Consider the following 19,562-nt stretch of genomic DNA (forward strand, 5'->3'; position numbering starts at 1 on the left):
GGGCACGAACCCATGTCCCCTGCATCGGCAGGCGGACTCTCAACCACTGCGCCACCAGGGAAGCCCTGTTATTCTTATTTACAACTTTCTTATATTTATTTATAGCTTGTCATTCTTTAAAAAATATTTATTAAATTTTGTTATAGTTACATTGAAGTCTCTATAGAACCAAGATGGAAAGAAACAAAAAAGGAATAAATTTATAGAATATAATTTTTAGTTAGTTAGTGAACTACCTGCCCTTCCATGGCATGTTACTATGTCCGAGGTCCTGCCATTTGAGCGAAAATTATTTGAGTCTTTCAGACTTGTTAACTTTCTGAGCACTCTGTGAAAGTAGAAGAAGGAAACTTTTCAACACTGCATCAGCAAACACCCAATGAAAATAAAGGTGAGGTCATGAAGGGAGCCTGAGGTCAGGATGCCAGGGGCAGAGCAAGCCTGAAGGAAAGGGAAGAAGGCTGCAGAGACACGGTCACCCCCCAGACCCTCACCCAGGGGACAGACACCTGCAAGGTGACGGGGGAAGAGAATCTGGCTGTGGGGAGCCTGAGTTCAAGTGCTGGCCCTGCCTCTTAGGAACATAGAACCTTAGCAGGCCACCCTCCCTCTGCAGTCCTTAGTTTTGTCCACTGGAAAGTAAGGTGGCTGGCGAGACAAAGTTCACAGTGACTTCCAGCTTTGAAATTCTCACCATGCTCCTGGGAGAATGGCTCTGCAATGCCCTTGGAGCCCAGGAAGCCTAGGCTGCCCGACTTTTGGCTGGCCCTAGCAGGGCACACACACTTGGGGCTCTGCTCTGATCAGCTTTGCCCCTCAGTTTGGCAAGGACCCCCATTCTGAACTACTTCCAGGGTATCCCTGGGGCACTGACTGGACAAGGAAAGCTTGAATACCTGGAGGAAACTTCCAGAATGACCCTCCAGGTATTGCTTGGCAGATCTGGTGGTCATGCTGTGTTAGACTGTGAGCTCCCACAGGCTGGGGCAGTGGTTTTAGCTTTTCTATGAAACACTGGTTTGGGAGGTGGGTTAGCAAGGGTTAGCAAAGCCATGAATGATGCCCTTCCTGGACACCCTCAGAAGCCAGGGCCAGAGAGAAATACTAACCCGAGAACAGTCCCCCTCTTAGAAAACTTATCTCCAAATAACCCACCGGCCCCAACTCTTGCACCAGCCACGGGACTGGCCGGGGTTCATCCTACAGCATCCACATCCATTTCCATGTTGGACCCCACCACAGCCCGAGATGCAGTTGAGGCAGGAATTGCTGTTATCCCATTTCATAGATGAGGCAACTGAGGCTTAGGGAGCTGAAACCCACTTGGAGTCACTCTCTGAACAGAGACCAGAGCCCAAGCCTCCCATCGCTAAGTGCCCTGAGGTTCCCAGAGCCCACCCTGCCTCCTGCTCCCAGCGCTCCACACAGCCACAGTCCTCAGAACCACAGTGGGCATCCCTGGGAATGCAGACAAGGGAGGCACCAGCAGTGCTTCAATGCACAGAGCCTGGAGCTCTGGGTTCGGGTCGGGTCTCCCTGGTTAACCTGTAGGGATCTCACCAGGTCGGAGCTGCCCGAGCTGTGGATAAGTCGCAGTAACTCTCTCTTCTCTTCTCTTCTATTTCTGTGTGTGTGCTCTTGTCAAGTAGAAGAGCGTGAATTCCCCTCCGCGGCCGTTCATCTCCAGCACGGGACAAAAGGGGAGAAGAGGCGGGACGGAGCTGCCCGCGGCGTCCAGCGTGGCTTCTCTCGTGCGGGGACCAGGGATGCCTGGGCCATGCACACAGCCGTCTCCAGCCGTCAACGGTTCACATAGCACACAGGGGACTTGTGGGGGGCCACTTGCCACTGCCAACTGAAACAATACAATGGCAACACTGACATCCTTCATGACGTTTCCACGACAGACATTCAGGCAGAAAGTGCTGGCGCGTTTTCTGTCTGCAAAGTAGAGGGCCATGCCTCACTGACGTGAATAGTCTGGGCCCTGATGACCTGCTCTGAGTCCACTAGCACCCAGTGACACTTGCAAAAAAACTCCCAAAACCATCTTGGGTTTGGCTTCCATAGCTCTTGACCAATGTGGCCCAAGCCAGACGCCTCCTTGGGACGCTTGGATTATTCGTAAATGCGGCCTGCCCCGACCTTCCCTGAATAGCATCTGAAGTCCCGTGGAGGTCATGGATCCTGAACAAAGTGTCAAGGGCACCAAGAAGGCTGAGGGAAGTCCCCGGAAGCGGCTGACCAAAGGAGAGGCCATTCAGACCAGTGTCTCATCCAGCGCCCCGTACCCAGGCAGCAGCACGGCTGCCACCCAAGAGGGCCCCTTCCAAGAGCTCCTAGCCCCACAGCCCTTCCCAGGCCCCTCATCGGTTCTTAGGGAAGGCTCTCAGGAGAAAACAGGCCAGCCGCAGAATCCCCCCAAGAGGTCCTCCATCGAAGCCTCGGTCCACATCTCGCAGATTCCGCAGCACCCTCTGACACCAGCATTCATGTCGCCTGGCAAACCCGAGCATCTCCTGGAGGGGTCCACGTGGCAGCTGGTTGACCCCATGAGACCCGGACCCTCAGGCTCTTTCGTGAGCCCTGGGCTCCATCCTCAGAGCCAGCTCCTCCCTTCCCATGCTTCCATCATTCCTCCCGAGGACCTGCCTGGCATCCCCAAAGTCTTTGTGCCCCGTCCCTCGCAGGTCTCCTTGAAGCCCACAGAAGAGTCACACAAGAAGGAGAGGAAACCACAGAAGCCGGGCAAGTACATATGCCAATACTGCAGCCGCCCCTGTGCCAAGCCCAGTGTGCTCCAGAAACACATCCGCTCGCACACAGGTGAGAGGCCCTACCCCTGTGGCCCCTGCGGCTTCTCCTTCAAGACCAAGAGTAACCTCTACAAGCACAGGAAGTCCCATGCCCACCGCATCAAAGCCGGCCTGGCCTCGGGAATGGGCGGAGAGATGTACCCCCCAGGGCTGGAGATGGAGAGGATCCCTGGGGAAGAGTTTGAGGAACCCACTGAGGGGGAAAGCACAGATTCGGAAGAGGAAACGGGCGGCACATCCACTCACCCCGCAGAGCTGTCGCCGAGGCCCAAGCACCCCCTCCTGTCCAGCGGTTTGTACAGCTCTGGGAGCCAGGGTTCCAGCCACGAACGCTGTTCCTTGTCCCAGTCCAGCTCAGCCCCGTCGCTCGAGGACCCTGCTCCCTTCGCAGAAGCCTCATCCGAACACCCCCTGAGCCATAAACCCGAAGACACCCACACGATAAAGCAGAAGCTGGCTCTCCGCTTGAGCGAGAGGAAGAAGGTGATCGACGAGCAGGCGTTCCTGAGCCCGGGCAGCAAAGGGAGCACTGAATCTGGGTATTTCTCACGCTCCGAGAGCGCCGAGCAGCAGGTCAGCCCCCCAAACACCAACGCCAGGTCCTATGCCGAGATCATCTTCGGTAAGTGCGGGCGGATCGGGCAGCGGACCGCCATGCTGACGGCCACCTCCACGCAGCCCCTCTTGCCCCTGCCCACCGAAGACAAGCCCAGCCTGGTGCCTCTGTCTGTGCCCCGGACGCAGGTGATCGAGCACATCACCAAGCTCATCACCATCAACGAGGCCGTGGTGGACACCAGCGAGATAGACAGCGTGAAGCCCAGGAGGAGCTCCCTGTCACGGCGGAGCAGCATGGAGTCGCCCAAATCCAGCCTCTACCGGGAGCCCCTGTCCTCCCACAGCGAGAAAACGAAGCCCGAACAATCACTGCTGAGCCTCCAGCACCCGCCCAGCACCACCCCCCCTGTGCCTCTGCTGAGAAGCCACTCAATGCCTTCTGCCACCTGCACCCTCAGTACCCCCCCACACACCTTCCGAGGCAGCTACTCCTTCGACGACCACGTCGCCGACTCGGAAGCCCTGAGCCGCAGCAGTCAACTGTTTACCTCCCACCCCCGGATGCTCAAGCGTCAGCCGGCCATCGAACTACCTTTGGGCGGGGAGTACAGTTCTGAGGAGGCGGGGCCGAGCAGCAGCAAAGAGGCAGCCTCCAAACCCTCAGATGAACCGGAACCCAGGGAAAGCGACCTCACCAAAAAGACCAAGAAGGGTTTGAAAACAAAAGGGGTGATCTATGAATGTAACATATGTGGTGCTCGGTACAAGAAAAGGGACAACTACGAAGCGCATAAAAAGTACTACTGCTCGGAGCTTCAGATGGCAAAGCCAGTCACCGCAGGTGCTCACGCGTCTCCGGAAGCCGAAAAGAGCCAGGCAGAGCACGAGCCCTGGTCCCAGATGATGCATTACAAACTGGGGACCACCTTGGAGCTCACTCCACTGAGGAAGAGGAGGAAAGAGAAGAGCCTCGGAGACGAGGAGGAGCCTCCCGCCTTTGAGTCCACAGAGAGTCAGTTCAGCAGCCCCGGGCCATCGGAGGCTGCTCGGAACCTTCCCTTGGAATCCACCAAGTCACCAGCAGAGCCAAGTAAGTCAGTGCCCTCCCTGGAGGGATCCGCCAGCTTCCAGCCAAGGACTCCCAAGCCAGGGTCCAGTTCAGAATCAGGGAAGGAGAGGAGAACCACGTCCAAAGAAATTTCTGTCATCCAGCACACCAGCTCCTTTGAGAAATCCGACTCTCTGGAGCAGCCCAGCGGCTTGGAAGGGGAAGACAGGTCTGCGGCCCCGTTCTCATCGCCCCCGCCCACCCCGCATGGACGCTCGGCTCACCCCCTGCAGCCCAGGTTGGTCCGTCAGCCCAACATTCAGGTTCCCGAGATCCTGGTGACCGAGGAGCCCAACCATCCAGACACAGAGCCGGAGCCGCCCCCTAAGGAGCCCGAGAAGACGGAGGAGTTCCAGTGGCCCCAGCGCAGCCAGACACTTGCCCAGCTCCCAGCAGAGAAGCTGCCACCCAAGAAGAAGAGACTGCGCCTGGCAGAGATGGCCCAGTCATCTGGGGAGTCCAGCTTTGAGTCCTCCATGCCTCTGTCTCGCAGCCCGAGCCAGGAGAGCAGTGTCTCTCTGAGCGGGTCCAGCCGCTCCGCCTCCTTCGAGAGGGACGACCACGGAAAAGCTGAGGCTGCCGGGCCCTCGTCCGACACACGCTCCAAACCCTTGGGCACCCACATGCTAACTGTCCCCAGCCACCACCCGCACACCCGTGAGATGCGGAGGTCAGCCTCAGAGCAGAGCCCCAATGTTTCCCACTCCACCCATATGACCGAGACACGCAGCAAATCCTTCGACTATGGCAGCTTGTCCTTGACAGGCCCTTCTGCACCAGCCCCAACAGCTCCAGCGGCCCCAGCAGCCTCAGCAGCCCCAGCAGAGAGAAGAAAATGCTTTTTGGTGAGACAGGCCTCTCTGAGCAGGCCTCCCGAAACCGAGCCAGAGGCCACCCACAAGGGAAGACAGGAGAGTGAGGAACCAAAGCCCTCATCCAGTAAATCTTCAGCCAAAAGCCCATTGCCCCCGATTTCCTCTGCAGCCACCTCACACAGCGGGCACCCGGGAGGCAAGAGCCAGGTGCAGGACAGACCCGCGCTGGGAGCCACTCCACCCTACACAGAAGCACTGCAGGTGTTCCCCCACCCCATTGCTCAGCTCCCCTTGCAGGAGAAGCCGTACCTGCCCCCGCCCGTCTCCCTTTTCTCCTTCCAGCAGCTCCTACAGCATGAGCCAGGGCAGTCTTCAGAGTTCTTCTCCACCCAGGCCATGTCCAGCCTGCTCGCCACACCGTACTCCATGCCCCCGCTTCCTCCCTCCTTATTTCAAGCCCCCCCACTTCCTCTCCAACCGACTGTTCTGCACCCAGGCCAGCTCCACCTCCCCCAGCTCATGCCTCACCCAGCCAACATCCCCTTCCGGCAGCCCCCTTCATTTCTCCCCATGCCTTACCCTGCCTCCTCAGCACTTTCGTCTGGGTTTTTCCTGCCTCTGCAATCCCAGTTCGCCCTTCAGCTCCCTGGTGATGTGGAAAGCCATGTACCCCAGATCAAAACTAGCCTGGCCACACTGGCAACAGGAACCCCTGGCCTCTCCCCCAGCACAGAGTACAGCAGTGACATCCAGCTGCCCCCCGTGGCTCTCCCATCCAGCTGCTCAGCACCCACGTCAGCCCCTCCGCTGGCCCTGCCTGCCTGTCCAGACACCATGGTGTCTCTGGTTGTGCCTGTCCGCATCCAGACCAACATGCCGTCCTATGGGAGCGCCATGTACACCACTCTTTCCCAGATCCTGGTCACCCAGTCCCAGGGAAGCTCAGCAACTGTGGCTCTTCCCAAGTTTGAGGAGCCCTCATGCAAGGGGACGACTGTGTGTGGGGCAGATGTGTACGAGGTTGGGCCCAGACCGGCTGGGGTAAGTGAAGAGCAAAGCAGAGGTTTCCCGACTCCATACCTGAGAGTGCCTGTGACATTACCTGAAAGAAAAGGCACTTCCCTCTCATCAGAGAGTGTCTTGAGCCTGGAGGGGAGTTCATCAACAGTTGGGGGAAGCAAACGTGTCCTTTCACCAGCTGGCAGCCTTGAACTTACCATGGAAACCCAGCAGCAAAAAAGAGTAAAGGAAGAGGAGGCTTCCAAGGCAGATGAAAAACTCGAGCTGGTGAAACCGTGCAGTGTGGTGCTTAGCAGCACCGAGGATAGCAGGAGACTAGAGAAGTCCCACTTGGGCAGCCAGGGCCAGGGCAGGAGGGAAGTAGAAACACTGTCCAGCCTGTCCTCAGATCCATCCGACCCAAAGGAAATTCCTCCCCTTCCTCAGCCCTCATTGCCCCGTGTGACAACCCCGGGCTCAGAGGCTTTGAAGGAATACGCCCAGCCGTCTGGTAAACCTCACCGAAGAGGGTTGCTCCCACTGAGTGTGAAGAAAGAAGATTCCAAGGAACAACCTGACCTCCCTCCACTGGCACCTCTCAGCTCACAGCCTCTGTCAGAAACGTCCCCCAGGCCAGCCAAGTTGCAAGAAGGTACGGACTCAAAGAAGGTACTGCAGTTCCCCAGCCTCCACACGACCACTAATGTCAGTTGGTGCTATTTAAACTACATTAAGCCAAATCACATCCAGCATGCAGATAGGAGGTCCTCTGTTTACGCTGGTTGGTGCATAAGTTTGTACAACCCCAACCTTCCGGGGGTTTCCACTAAAGCTGCTTTGTCCCTCCTGAGGTCTAAGCAGAAGGTGAGCAAAGAGACATACACCATGGCCACAGCTCCGCATCCTGAGACAGGAAGGCTTGTGCCATCCAGCTCCCGCAAGCCCCGCATGACAGAGGTGAGTTCAGCCTTGTTTTTCTTCTCCCCACTGATGTTAAAAGTCTTTGCTGAGCTTTTAAAGTCACGTTCTCCTCAAGTTCCATTTGCAAAATGAGAGCCAACTGAGTGGGCAGATTTCCTCTCTATCAGCTGTGACTGATCACCTTATTTATTGGGTTTCTTTGTCAGTGTCCCTTATGTCATTGGACTAGATACATTTCAATAAAGTGAGCTTTAAAGTGATCCACTTTCCCATTAGCTTCTGTTGAAAAATCAAAGACACAATCTCAGCCAAAAGACAGATGGAAAACTGCCACTCCAACATACGTTTCTCCCTTGTCTGGTTAGTCTTTTCCTATTCTTCACATCTACTATTTCTGTTCTCTGGTGCCACTTGAAATCTTCCCATTGTCAGAGAGTCTAGAATTTGACACAAATGACTCCTGAAATATTCCTTCTTTCTTTTCTGTGAGTAGGAGAGCAAATAGAGCTTGGCTGCAGTATCCCTCTTTACCAGTAGGTGGCAATGTCACAGCTTGACTCATCTATGCTGGTGGTAGTGCACAGCCCCGACTAAGGGCTCATGTTTACTCCTCCGTTGCCTCTGACTTGAGGCTGCATCAGGAGGCATAAAATGAACTGATCCCTGCAAGTTCAGGAAGATTGACATTTGATAATTCCAAGTTTGCTTAAGACCGTGACACCTCCATATCCTGACAAGGCCAGCATAAGGATTTAGGCCATGATGTGCTATGCTGACTTGATATTTGTGGAATAACAATTGGTCTTATTGGTTGAGTAGCCTCACTGTGCCAGGCATTGCTCTGTGCCCTTGAATCCAGTTGATACTCATCTCCACCTGTGAGGGAGCAGTATCATCTTCATTCTGTAGATGAGGGAACTGAGTGTCAGAAGGTGAGAGAGGTCCAGGTCACAGGACAAATATTTGGCACACCCAGAATTTGAACCCAAACCTGTCTGACTCCAGAGAGTCTATTTTTCTTCTTTCAATTATTTGAGGAAAGAAAACCTTAAAAGTGACTGCAAGTTTAGAGATGTTCATTAGTGTGTCTTCAGACCAGATTCTTTGACCAAATAAGTCCCCTAAATTCCTATTGTAGATAAATGAACAAAACTATGTTCGATGACTTCTCCTATATTTGTATCCTGCTCTTTTATTGAGTGACTTTTGTGCATTGAATTTATCCTTAGCTCGACTGGACATTCTTCACCAAACTGGTTCCCAAATTTATTCTCTAAATATCCTTGTCAGTCTACAGACATCCTTAAATGAGGTTTCCACTTTCGCCATAAACATCATGACAGATTTTCTCTCCAGTGTCTCTTACTGGCTATGGCTACTCCCAAGATGCTGTTGAAATTATATTCACACTTAGAACTTATAGTGCACTTACTATGTACCAGGTACTGTGCTCAGTGTTACTTTTATCCTCACAACCACCTTGACAGGGTTCTATATCACTATATGATTGATAAAGAGACCAAAGCATAAAGAAGTCAGGTAACTTGCACAAGGCCCCACACACAGTAAATATCCTGGATTCAAAACTAGATCTCACTCCAAATTTCTTTTGGATGCTCAGGACTCCTCCTCTGCTTTAATGATTGAACACTGAAAAGTGGTTTAAGAAAAACAAAGAGTTAATTTGGCTTAACTGGGTTTGACAATCATTTGTTCAAAATGCTGCTTTCCTAAAATGAGCTGAACCATGCACACTTTTTCCTGGAATATTCCATTTGATTCACTGGCATGTTTCCTACCAGAAGCTCACCAGTCTGGTCCGTTAATGTAACTGCATGGCCCACTGATTGATGCCTTTCTATAATTACACTTCTCTCTGGTCTCTACTTGCATATGTCCAGTGACTGGGCACTCACCACCTCCTAGTACAGCCCAGCCCATCTTGGGACAGTGCTTTAAGAAAGTTCCCTATTATACTGAGCTGACATTTGTCATCCCATAGCTTCCATTCCCTGTTAGTAGCTCTGAAAAGGCCCTTTGGGCTATATCAGCATTTCAAAGCTCTTCCTAACCATCTTTGTGCAGGTCTAGGCTACCCAATCAGGTTTGAGTTTGGTCACGTACATTTTTTTTCAATTTTAAGCCCTGGAGAAACCCAAGCTTATACAAGAGTTCACTTTGCAGCCACATTTCATCCCCCAGGTTTCTCCTTCCTTTTTTCTCTTTGGGGATCATTTTGACAACCACATGCACTATTGCAAAGAGATTAAGAGCAAGGGCTTCAGTGCCAAGTTGCCCGAATTTGAATCCCACTATCTCATTTACTAAGTGACCTTGGGCCAATTACTTAACCTCTCTGCACCTTGGTTTCCTCATCTATAAAATAGAGACAATAATAATACTTGGCTCATAGGACTGTAGAGGTAGTTAAATGAGTTAAAATATGCAAAGTGTGTTTAAAACAGTGGTTGGCACATTGGCACTTGATCATCATTATCTGCAGTTATTCACATTATTATCATTAAAAGCTAAAGTGGATCCCTGGTCCCCTGCTCAATTCCAACAGTGTTTCCTGGTAGAGTGGCTCCTGCCACCAAAACCAGCCTCCTCTAGCTTGGCCCTGACATCACAGCTGGTTGTGAGACAGAAGTCATTCATCAGCCTGGGGGAAGCCTCTTGGTCCTTCCATGGATGGCCCAGATGGCAGGCTGAGATGGAAGTGAAAACAGCGTGCTCTGGAAATCCCTGGGTTTGCATAAAATCACCTGCCTTCTGCCAAAGCAGCAGTCCATAGCTTCACTTGGTTTCCACTCCCCATCTCCAATTCCGAAGAGATTTTTTTTGGTGGGGGGGTCACTGAGTCATAGAAATTGACCCTGGAATGAATCTCCAAGATGGTCTAATCCCCTCAGACTCTGAGGCCCAGAGAGGTGAAGTAATTCACCCAAGGATGGCTCAGCATGCAGTGGCCTATGTGGTGCTAGAACTCAGATTCCCTGATTCCCAACCAGCTACCTTTCTGCTCAGCCCCAGCCCATCCTGGTAGGGGCAGGTGTGGTGACTGGCACAGGGACTTCTGTCCTTAGATTGTCCCAGCACCAGGAGACAGGGTTGCTCCTCCTGTCGGCTGTCAGCAGTGCAGTTCCTCGTGACCTTAATGACAGTGGCATGAAGTAGGATAAGAATCTCACTGCTGGCCCCAGCCCCCAGCCCAGCATCGCTGCTCCCTATTAAAGGGTGCACCCACCCCTGCCACCATCAGAGGATCTAGGGGACATGTTATCCAGCCAGCTCTCACCACCGAGGCCCTTATCTCTTGAAGAGAACAGGTTCCCTGAGATGCACGCCCGCCAGGCCCATGCCCATCAGTGGGCGGCACAGCTTCTCTGTGTCTGGCCTGGGAGCGAGGGACTGTGGGGGGTGCTATTGGTCAGGGCCTTCAGGAGACCTGCGTTCTGCTCCCAGCAATGCCCTTAACTTGCTGTGTGACCTTGACTTTCTCATCTATAAAAGAGAATTGGGCTGGTTAATCTCCAAAGGTGGAGCCTTCATTTATGTATTCAGCCTTCCTCAAATGCCTTCTCTGAGGCTGGTGTGACCGAGGAGACCAAGATGAGGACCTGTCCCCAGAAGCCCCTAGACTAGTGTGAAAAAGAGAGCAAGCGCAGCTCTCATGGGAAGGCCTGGTCTTCCCCTGAAAAAGACCTGGTCAGAGTCCCAGTTCTGACTTCACCTCTCTGAGGATCTGTTTCCCTCCTTCTGTAAAGTGGGGCTAATAGCACCTCTTCACTGGGTAGAGGGAAGATGAAGTGTAGGTGTGTGATGCCATCAAAGGCATCATTCCATGACCACCCGTTAACCAGCCATGATTTTGTCGTTCCTGCGGTGGGCCAGGTTCGCCTCCCTTCGCTGGTTTCCCCGGAAGGCCAGAAAGAGATAGCTAGAGTGGAGAAGGAAGAGGAGAAGCGAGGGAAGCCGGAGGAGGACGCTCCTGCCTCCAAGAGAGGGGAGCCGGCGAGGATCAAAATCTTCGAAGGAGGGTAAGAATCACCTTTGGTTTGCAATGTCTGCTTCCCATGCAGTAAGAGCTCGCGCCCGCCCGAGAGCTGGGGGAGGTGTCATCTGTGTTCAGAGGTGGTGAGCATCTCAACGGGCAGGGCTGTGCCCACAGGAGCCCTGGGCTTCCAGCCTTCCAGGAGGTGCCATCTTTGTGGGACTCGCTGACCACCTCTGTTAAAGGAGTGCGGGCTCCTTGGTTGGGGGTGGGGTATGCCAGGTATGTGCTGGGGACTGGAGCCGCCTGGGTCTTCCCCCAGCCCCTCTTTCCTCACATGCTGGCTGGGTTCCTAGACCCCGCATTGGGATTGGTAGTGATTCTCCCAGGTCCTTTCCGGACTGCTGTTAACCTTGGTGTATGTTCCCCAAAAGTCACCTCTGTCCTGCCTAAGCAGCCACCATGGCAGGCCTGATGTCCCACAGGGGGACTCGGGCTCTGCTGACAAGGCTGTTTACAGGGCTGATAGCGCACTGCACATACCAGCTGTGTACACCGGTCTCTGTTCTGACTGGCCGGAGTCCAGGACTCGTCGGTTGGTAAATATTTAGAATAATACCCCTGGTTTTTCACCGTTGGTGCTTTGTCTTTGTAAACCTAATGATAGAAACATCTCAGAACTCTCAACTGTGGGGCTCCCTGGGCTCCAGCAGGCTGTCTGGTTTCAGACCTGCTTTGTGGAAGTGTTGTGCAAGCTGTGTTCTTTGTGACCACGTGTGTGCTTCTTGGGACGTGGGTGTCTGTACGCAGGTCCCGTGGTGTCTGTCTCAGGGTCCTGTGTCTGTGTCCCCAGTGTGATCAATGCAGCCCTCGTCCTGCCCAGTCCTGAGGGATAACAGCACGGAGGAAAACCTACCTCCCAAGGAGGATGGTCCCCATGAGCCCCAGCCAACGCGGAATGTTATGGGACCTACGATCCTCCAGCACCTGCAGGTGCCTCACTCACAAGGTCAAAGTGGGAGGTGCTGGATTCCTCTGTGGCGCTGGGAGAGCAGACACTACCCAGCTCCCCAAGGCCACCAGTGGGCATCCTCCGGTGGCACTCACCAGCAGGGGCTCTCAGGAGAGGGAGTGTTTGGAAACTGAACTTGGGGGTTTGGGTCGTCATAGTGACAGGGAGGGGGTCAGGGAGGGCAGACATCCTGCAGTGGCAGGGACACGTCCCCCGGGGGGCGAAATATCCTTTTCAGAGTTCCAGGAACTGATCCACTGAGAAACACTAGACCAGAGGTTTTTCGAAATATTTGCCCTCTTTCCATCTGGGGACTGACGGGTATCCTCTTCTGCTACTTGGTTAGAGCGCCCCCGTGTGTCTCTGTGTTCTCACATCATGGGGGTCCTCCAAAGGCCACATAACACTTCATCCTGGGATTGGTGCATGGGTCACAGCCTTCTCCCAGCAGTTTCAAGGACCATCTGTGGGGCCCCAGGGGGTGGCTGAGTGTTAGCGGCCATAAAGGAGGGGGTTTGCTTCTGCCCTGAGAGGCAACTGTCCCCCCCCAGACTGGAGATCTGGTTCCAGGCGGCTCCCTGCTGCCCTCATTTCCCCCCAGGAAGCCTGAGCCCCCAGAAGGGCAGTTGGCAGGAGCCTCTCCCCACCGCAGTTAGTTTACAGCTTCACCCACCGGAGTCTCTGCCACACGGTCTACCTTCAGCTGAAAGGTGAAGGCCACATCTGAGTCCCCTTGTCCTCTTCCTACAGCCTAGGCAGGGGTCCTCACTGTAACCTACCCCCACCGTCCCACCCAGATCATCATTTAATCCTAGCTGCTCTGTTCAGAATCTCCCTCTCTTCCCAGGTCCAGCATCCCTGCCCCCGAGCAGCTCTCCCACTTACCTGTTCCACTCAGACAATCCCCTCACCTCTCCAGCTCTGCTTCCCATCTGTAAAAGAGGATAATTACATACTTTGTGGATTGTCAGGGGATCCTGTTGCTGCCCCGTGTAAAGGCTGCAGTTCATGGTGCTGACAAATGGGCATCGGAGCATTTTTTCACTATTGCGTCCATCGCTTTTATCCCCTCCAGGATAATCTCACTCTGTCTGTCAGCTGCGAAGAACATCATCCTCACTGTCTCTACTTGTCACATCTAATTTGAGCACTTTGGTGGGGGGGGGGTTATGTAATGCCGCCGGTCAGGTCATCTTCTCCTGCAGCCCCGCTGTCCCATCTGGGCCCCCTCTGTACCTCCCACCTTCCCTTCTGGTGACCCCTCAACATTTACAGCTCTCTTGGGGCTGGTGTCACCCCCAGGAGCACTTGCAAATGTGGGCATGAGAGTTTGGGTTGTCACAGAACTGCGGGCACCTCTGGCATTTCATGGACAGGGCTGGGTATGTGACCATCCTGTCACCAACCACAGAACCACTTGTCCCACCCAAAATGCCAAGGGTGCCCCCACCCAGAAACACTGAATAGACCCTTCAGGCAGACCCACCTGAGGTCACCAGGGCTTTGCCTTAGGCCCATTCCTTCCCTCCTTCCTTCCTTCCTTCCTTCTTTCCTCCCTCCCTCCCCTCCCCACTCCCTCCCTCCCCTCCCCTCCCCCTCCCTCCCTTCCCTTTTTTTCTTTCTTTCTTTTGTGTTTTTTTTTTTAACACAGCAAGTATTTGTACTTCACTCCAATACCTGTTTGACAAGGGTCTGCAATGGGGTTCTGTTCCTGGGAGTCACTCAGAGATCCAGGCCAGCCAAGGCCGAGAGGGTAAGATGGGACAGTGGTGCCTTGTGCACTGACTCTTCAGGCTTCCACCCAGAAGCTTCTACTCCCATCTCATCTGCCAGAGCAAACCGCAGGCCTCACCCAGGTCCCTGAGAGGGGGGGAAGCACAGCCCTTCCATGCACAGGGGAGGACCAGGGCTCTTTGGTAGATAGCACTGACTACTCCAGAGGATTTACCATACATCTGCAACTCGTTGTTTCTACTCAGTGGTGTTCTGAGATGTAGTCAGGTTGATCCATATAGATCTAATTCATGACCATGAGTCAAGAGACCAGACAGCAAGAATAGATGCTGGATGAGTCCAAGAGGCAGGAGTCTTCTCATCACTAGTCTCCTTACTATTCTTCTTGACGTCCAACCCAGCAGTTGATCAATCACTCAATCCATCCAGGAGGAGCTATTTATTCAGTGCCTTATGGGTGCTCTGTGTCAGAAGATGCCCAGAGCCAAGGGGGTAAACTGTGGTTCTCCTCTCAAGGAGCTTGGTTCAGGTGCAGCACAAGGCCCGGTGCTGAGGTGTGGACCCCCAATATTGAGATGCTCACAGCAGGCAAGGACTCCCAAGGCTGGAGTAGCCAGAGATGGCTTCCTGGAGGGGGAGGGCTAGGCCTGGAGGGTGCATGAGACTGGGACCGGCAGAGAGGAAAGGTGGGTCGGTCGGCAGTCTGGGTATAATGGTGACTCATGCACCTGGTCAGTCGGACTGGTTTCTTCTGACCTTGAGTGGTCTCCCTGGTCGCTGTCATCCACCTCCTTGGCTTCAAACCTCACTGTGCCAAGGACACTAAATCTGAGTCTCCAGCTAGGACCTCACTCCTGAACTATAGACCATTGCTTCTGATGCCTCCCAGGCACCTCTGCCTGGGAGACTAGGGCGCCTCGAACTCAGCATGAGTTGGACCAAGCCCTCCAATTGCCACCAACGACATCTCCTTCCACATCCAGAGCCCAGATGATGTGCCCAGCCCTTCACACTCAAAACCTTAGTGTCATCTTGGACACCTTCTTCTCCCCCAACCCTCCCCCTTCCAATTAGTCCCCAAAGTCTGGTGTCCACACCTAGTGGTCCATGACTCAGAGGTGGTCTCTCTGCACTCCCTGTACCATGGCTCTTACCCCCTCTCTCCAGGCCCCCATGTTGGTGCTATTGGGTGTCCTTGATCATGGTTCTGCCTTTGTCACACCTCTGCTCCAGAGCCTTCTGTGGCCGCCTTACGTGCCTGATCCGGTTGAAACTCAGGCTGGTCTTCCCGGCCCCACAGTCTCACTCACCCCTGTTGTGCTTCACCTTCTGTGCCTGCTGGGCTCTGCCCATTGCCAAATCCTAGCCACCTCCAAAGGGCAATACTCAGCCCTCTCCTCTAACTAACCTCTCAGATCCCTCCATACTCCCTAGTTCTCTGCGTTACTTCTGGAATAACAGTGGTACTGAAATCCATTCCTGTCTCCCCTGCAAGTCCCCTCTTGGCTTGGGTCCTAGGGCCATGCTTTGTCCACACTATGCATCCGTTCCTATTTACCGCATTGATTTCCGGCACACAGCCCCTGCCCTGCATTCCCCATCCCTTCCACACCCGAACAGTCTGCATCTTCCAGGCAGCCTCCGGAGGTGCCCATCAAGAGCATGTTGACTTTCTCACCCAGCATCCCTGCATTTGCCTCGGTTGTTTTAGAAGGGCTCCTTTGTTACGAGAACGTTGACTTTACACCTACAAAGTTATACGGTTCATTGAGGGTAATGCCTGTGCTGTCCTAACTCAAGTTCACTTGTTGCAAGGAAAGCTGAGAGCTCAGCCCAAAGGGCTGGTGTGGAAGAAGAGGCTAGAATTGATAGGAACTACCTGGATGCCAAAAGTGGTCATCCAGGCCCAGCTGGGTTGGGGGGGGGGGGGGGGTCGGTGCTTAGGCCTGAAGGGAATGATGAGATCAGAGGGTGAAACCATGGAGGTCAGGCCCAGCTGGGGTGGGGAGTCCTCAGAAAGGTGACTGTTGTCAAGGGGTAAGGGGTAGGGTGGGTTTAGAGGGGCAGCCCAGCCTCAGCTTGGAACTGGAATACAGGGCGGGGGACAGAAGCCCAGCTGTGGGCTGAGCCAGTGAGTGTGGGTATGGTGACTCACAGGCATGGGGCTGTCCAGGGCTGCCTCCCAAGCCCTTCAGGCCTTCAGCAGAAGGCATCCACGCCAGACCCTGCCACAGCCAATGGCAGGACTCAGCCACTGAGGGAGGACCATCTGTGCTCCTGTCCAAGGGTACTGACTCCCATCTCTTCCCAGCTCCCCAGTACCGCCCAATACATCCCTCCAGCCACTGCCTCTCTCCTAGCCCATTCAGTTCAGTACATCCAAACTTAAAGTTTCCCACCTTAAAAACATCCCTTTGACTAAAGGGCTTATTCGCCAGATTTTTCTGTTTTCCTCAAAAGGAAAACTCCGGAAAGTGATGACTGTACTTGCTCACGTCTCATCTCTCCTCCCATCCTCTCTCAGACTCATGCCAGCGGGGCGCTGGACTCATCACACCTCAAAAGCTGCACTTATCAAGGTCAACAGTGACCTCCAGCGCTGAAGAATTCCGTGGTCAGTTTTCATTTCTCTTCATTTCTGACATGCAGCATTTGACACAGGTGACCCCTCCACCCTCCTCGAAACACTTTGTCCCCTGGTTTCCAGGCGGCCATCTTTCTTGACCCTCCTCTTCTTTGCCAGCAGCACTTTCTCGTCATCTTTGGTGATTTCCCACCATCTCCTGATCTCTAAACATTAGGGCCCCCAGGGCTCAGCCCCCGGGCGTCCCCCTTTCTCTGTGTAAACTCACTCCCAAGGTGGCTCTGTGTACCATCTATAGGCTGATGACTCCCAGACTCGCATTTCCCGCCGGACTTCTCCCCGGAGCTCCGTGTCAGGTCTCAGCCATCTGTGTGATGGTCACCTGGGCGTCCAATGAACTCATCCTTAGAACACAGCACAGCAGATGCTGAAGAACCACTGTGACTCCTGGGGCTCTTTGTATATTTGTTAAAGAAATTATTTTGAAAGTTTGCTTAATTTGGTACAGTTCCACTTGAAGGAGTTATATTTTTAACAGGTGTGCTTTTCTATCTCATGTATTTTCATTTCTAATAGCTGAATTTATTTTTATTGAGGTCTAAGAGTTTATGCAGTATATCCACATGTTGTTTATTGTGTACCTATATTTTTAAAAGCAAGCACGCGTGCGCACGCATATGTGTGTGTGTATTTATGAAATAGTAGCTTGGGGAGGATCATTTTAATTTTTAAAAATTTAAAGTTTGTTTGCTAATAATTTTTCACAAACCCATTTCTTCTTGGACTTTGAACCTAAAAGTACAGCATATTTTCTATCCTAAATTTCTAAATTTCTACTCTGTGTAGCCCCATCTTACTGTGAACTCCAGGTTAAGGATGCTGTTGAATTATGCTTTGGGGAATATTTGTTACCTCTATATTTATTGGGGAACAAATTGATTAAACTATAAATTAAATACATAATAATAAGTCGGAGGTTTTTGGATAGGTATAAAGAATAAACTCCGCAGTAAACCACTCTAAAAATCCAAACTGGAACAAAAAAAGCTTGCTCCCAAAGTGTTCATAACGTAAAGGTTGTGAAATGTAAACATAGGCAGAGAAACTGTGTGCATTTGCTCATTCGCTGAATGTCTTTTTGAAAGTTTTTTGAGTGGCCAAAGAAAAAAAGATATACTTTGAAAGAAGGAAGCAAAATCACTTGTTCAGACTCTGCACAGCCAGCTTCATTTTTCCTGTCTTCAGGCCCCAAACGGTTCTGTCTCACCTCCATTAACAAATCCTGTCAACTCACCCTGTGAAACCATACCCAGAATCTGCCCATTTTTCCCACCTCCTGGGTCAAACCACTGCCAAGATTCATCTGGTTTGTCACAGTGTCCTGCTGTAATCTCCTGCTTCCACCCTTACCCACTACAGTGTATTCTTAACCCGGCAACCAGAATGATCCTGTTTAACACCAGCAGACCCTGTCACTCCCACTCTGCACCCTCCACAGCCCACAAGTGGCCTGCGTGTGCTGGCCCCAGGTCCTCCCTGACCTCTGCCTACCCCTCTACCCCTTGCTTCCTGTGCTCCAGCCAAGGATCTCTTTGTCAGACATGCTTCTGCCTCAGGGCCTTTGCACTTGCTGTGCCCTCTGCCTTGAACACTTTTTTTTAATAAATTTATTTATTTTATTTATTTATTTTTGACTGCGTTGGGTCTTCGTTGCTGCACATGGGCTTTCTCTAGTTGGGGCTAGCGGGGGCTACTCTTCTCCACAGTGTGCGGGCTTCTCATTGTGGTGGCTTCTCTTGTTGTGGAGCATGGGCTCTAGGCACGTGGGCTTCAGTAGTTGTGGCACGTGGGCTCAGTAGTTGTGGCTCGTGGGCTCTAGAGTGCAGGCTCAGTAGCTGTGGCGTACGGGCTTAGTTGCTCCGTGGCATGTGGGATCTTCTCGGACCAGGGCTCGAACCTGTGTCCCCTTTATTGGCAGGCGGATTCTTAACCACTGCGCCACCAGGGAAGCCTCTACCTTGAACACTTTTTCCAGGGTGCCGCAGCTCCTTCACTTCCTTCACTCACACTTTGGTGAAGCCTTCCCAGGCCACCCTCCCACACGTACCCTCCTCGAGCATTTCTTATCCCCCTTCCCTTCCCTGCTTTATTTTTCCCCAGAAAGTCACTAGTTTGTTTCTGTTTCCTCCCCCAGAATGTACACCCTGTGAGAGGACAGGAATTGTGCTTTATTCATTGCTTTATCCCCAGTGCTGAAAATGGTGCCTAGCAGTGCTAGAGAATGTTTATTAAATGAAGGAATCTCCCTTTAACTGAGACCTCAGGTGAGGGGCTGGATCCCTGACCTCAGCAGCTCTCAGAATCTGTGACAGGGTGGATGCTCTGGGTCTCAGGAAGGAGCAAGGACACAGAATCAGGGCCAAACCAAGCCAGACAGGACCAACCCACCAACCTGGAGTCAGGCTTGGTCTGGGAAGGTGAAGTCAGGTGGCCTCGGCTATGAGGAAAGTACATGGGGCTGGGAGCCAAGGTCGTTTGCTTGCTGACCTGCCTTCAAGTGTTACAGGTAAAAATGAAACGTTCCGAAAAGGACCGGCTCATGGGCTGCCAGCTCCTAGGCCAGTGCCTGCTCTGAGCAGATCCCTTGTGTCTTGGGGGCCGGAGAGAAGTGGTCTTGGGCGCCCAACTCTGGATAGAGGCTGCTGTCCTTCCTGGGTGAGTCCAGGCTGCCAGGGCCCTGTCTTCTTCCTGATCCAGTGCCTTGGTTTCTCTTTAATTCTCAGAATTCTCCCTGGAAGTGTAGACATGCAGCTCTGAGTGTGGCCCCAGTGGGCTGGGAGTGAATTGTCCAACCTCCATCACATGCGCCCACACTGTTTTTTTTCTCTTTCTGTTTCCCCCAGATCCTGTTGTTTCATCTCTCCTAGGGAGTGTGACCTGAGCTTTGAGAAGGGGGTGGGGGTAGGGGAGGGTGAGATATTGCAGAGTCCAGGTGCGACATCCAGTGGCTCAGACCAGGGA

The 19,562-nt window shown here is 53.0% G+C and overlaps 1 protein-coding gene across 2 annotated transcripts in view; it reads left to right on the plus strand.

Annotated features, from left to right (window-relative positions):
• The window catches only part of HIVEP3 (HIVEP zinc finger 3), a 130,907-nt gene that overhangs the window by 70,273 nt on the left and 41,072 nt on the right, over positions 1-19,562 (plus strand). For both annotated transcript variants that reach the window (XM_081226341.1, XM_081226342.1), the window contains exons 3-4: positions 1,650-7,253; positions 11,112-11,257. In XM_081226341.1, coding sequence (XP_081082467.1) covers positions 2,181-7,253; positions 11,112-11,257 — 5,219 coding nt within the window. In that variant the 5' untranslated portion in view covers positions 1,650-2,180. The remainder of the gene's footprint in view (positions 1-1,649; positions 7,254-11,111; positions 11,258-19,562) is intronic.

Source organism: Mesoplodon bidens, assembly GCF_964165515.1.
Source record: "Mesoplodon bidens genome assembly, chromosome: 2".
NCBI lineage: Eukaryota > Metazoa > Chordata > Mammalia > Artiodactyla > Ziphiidae > Mesoplodon > Mesoplodon bidens.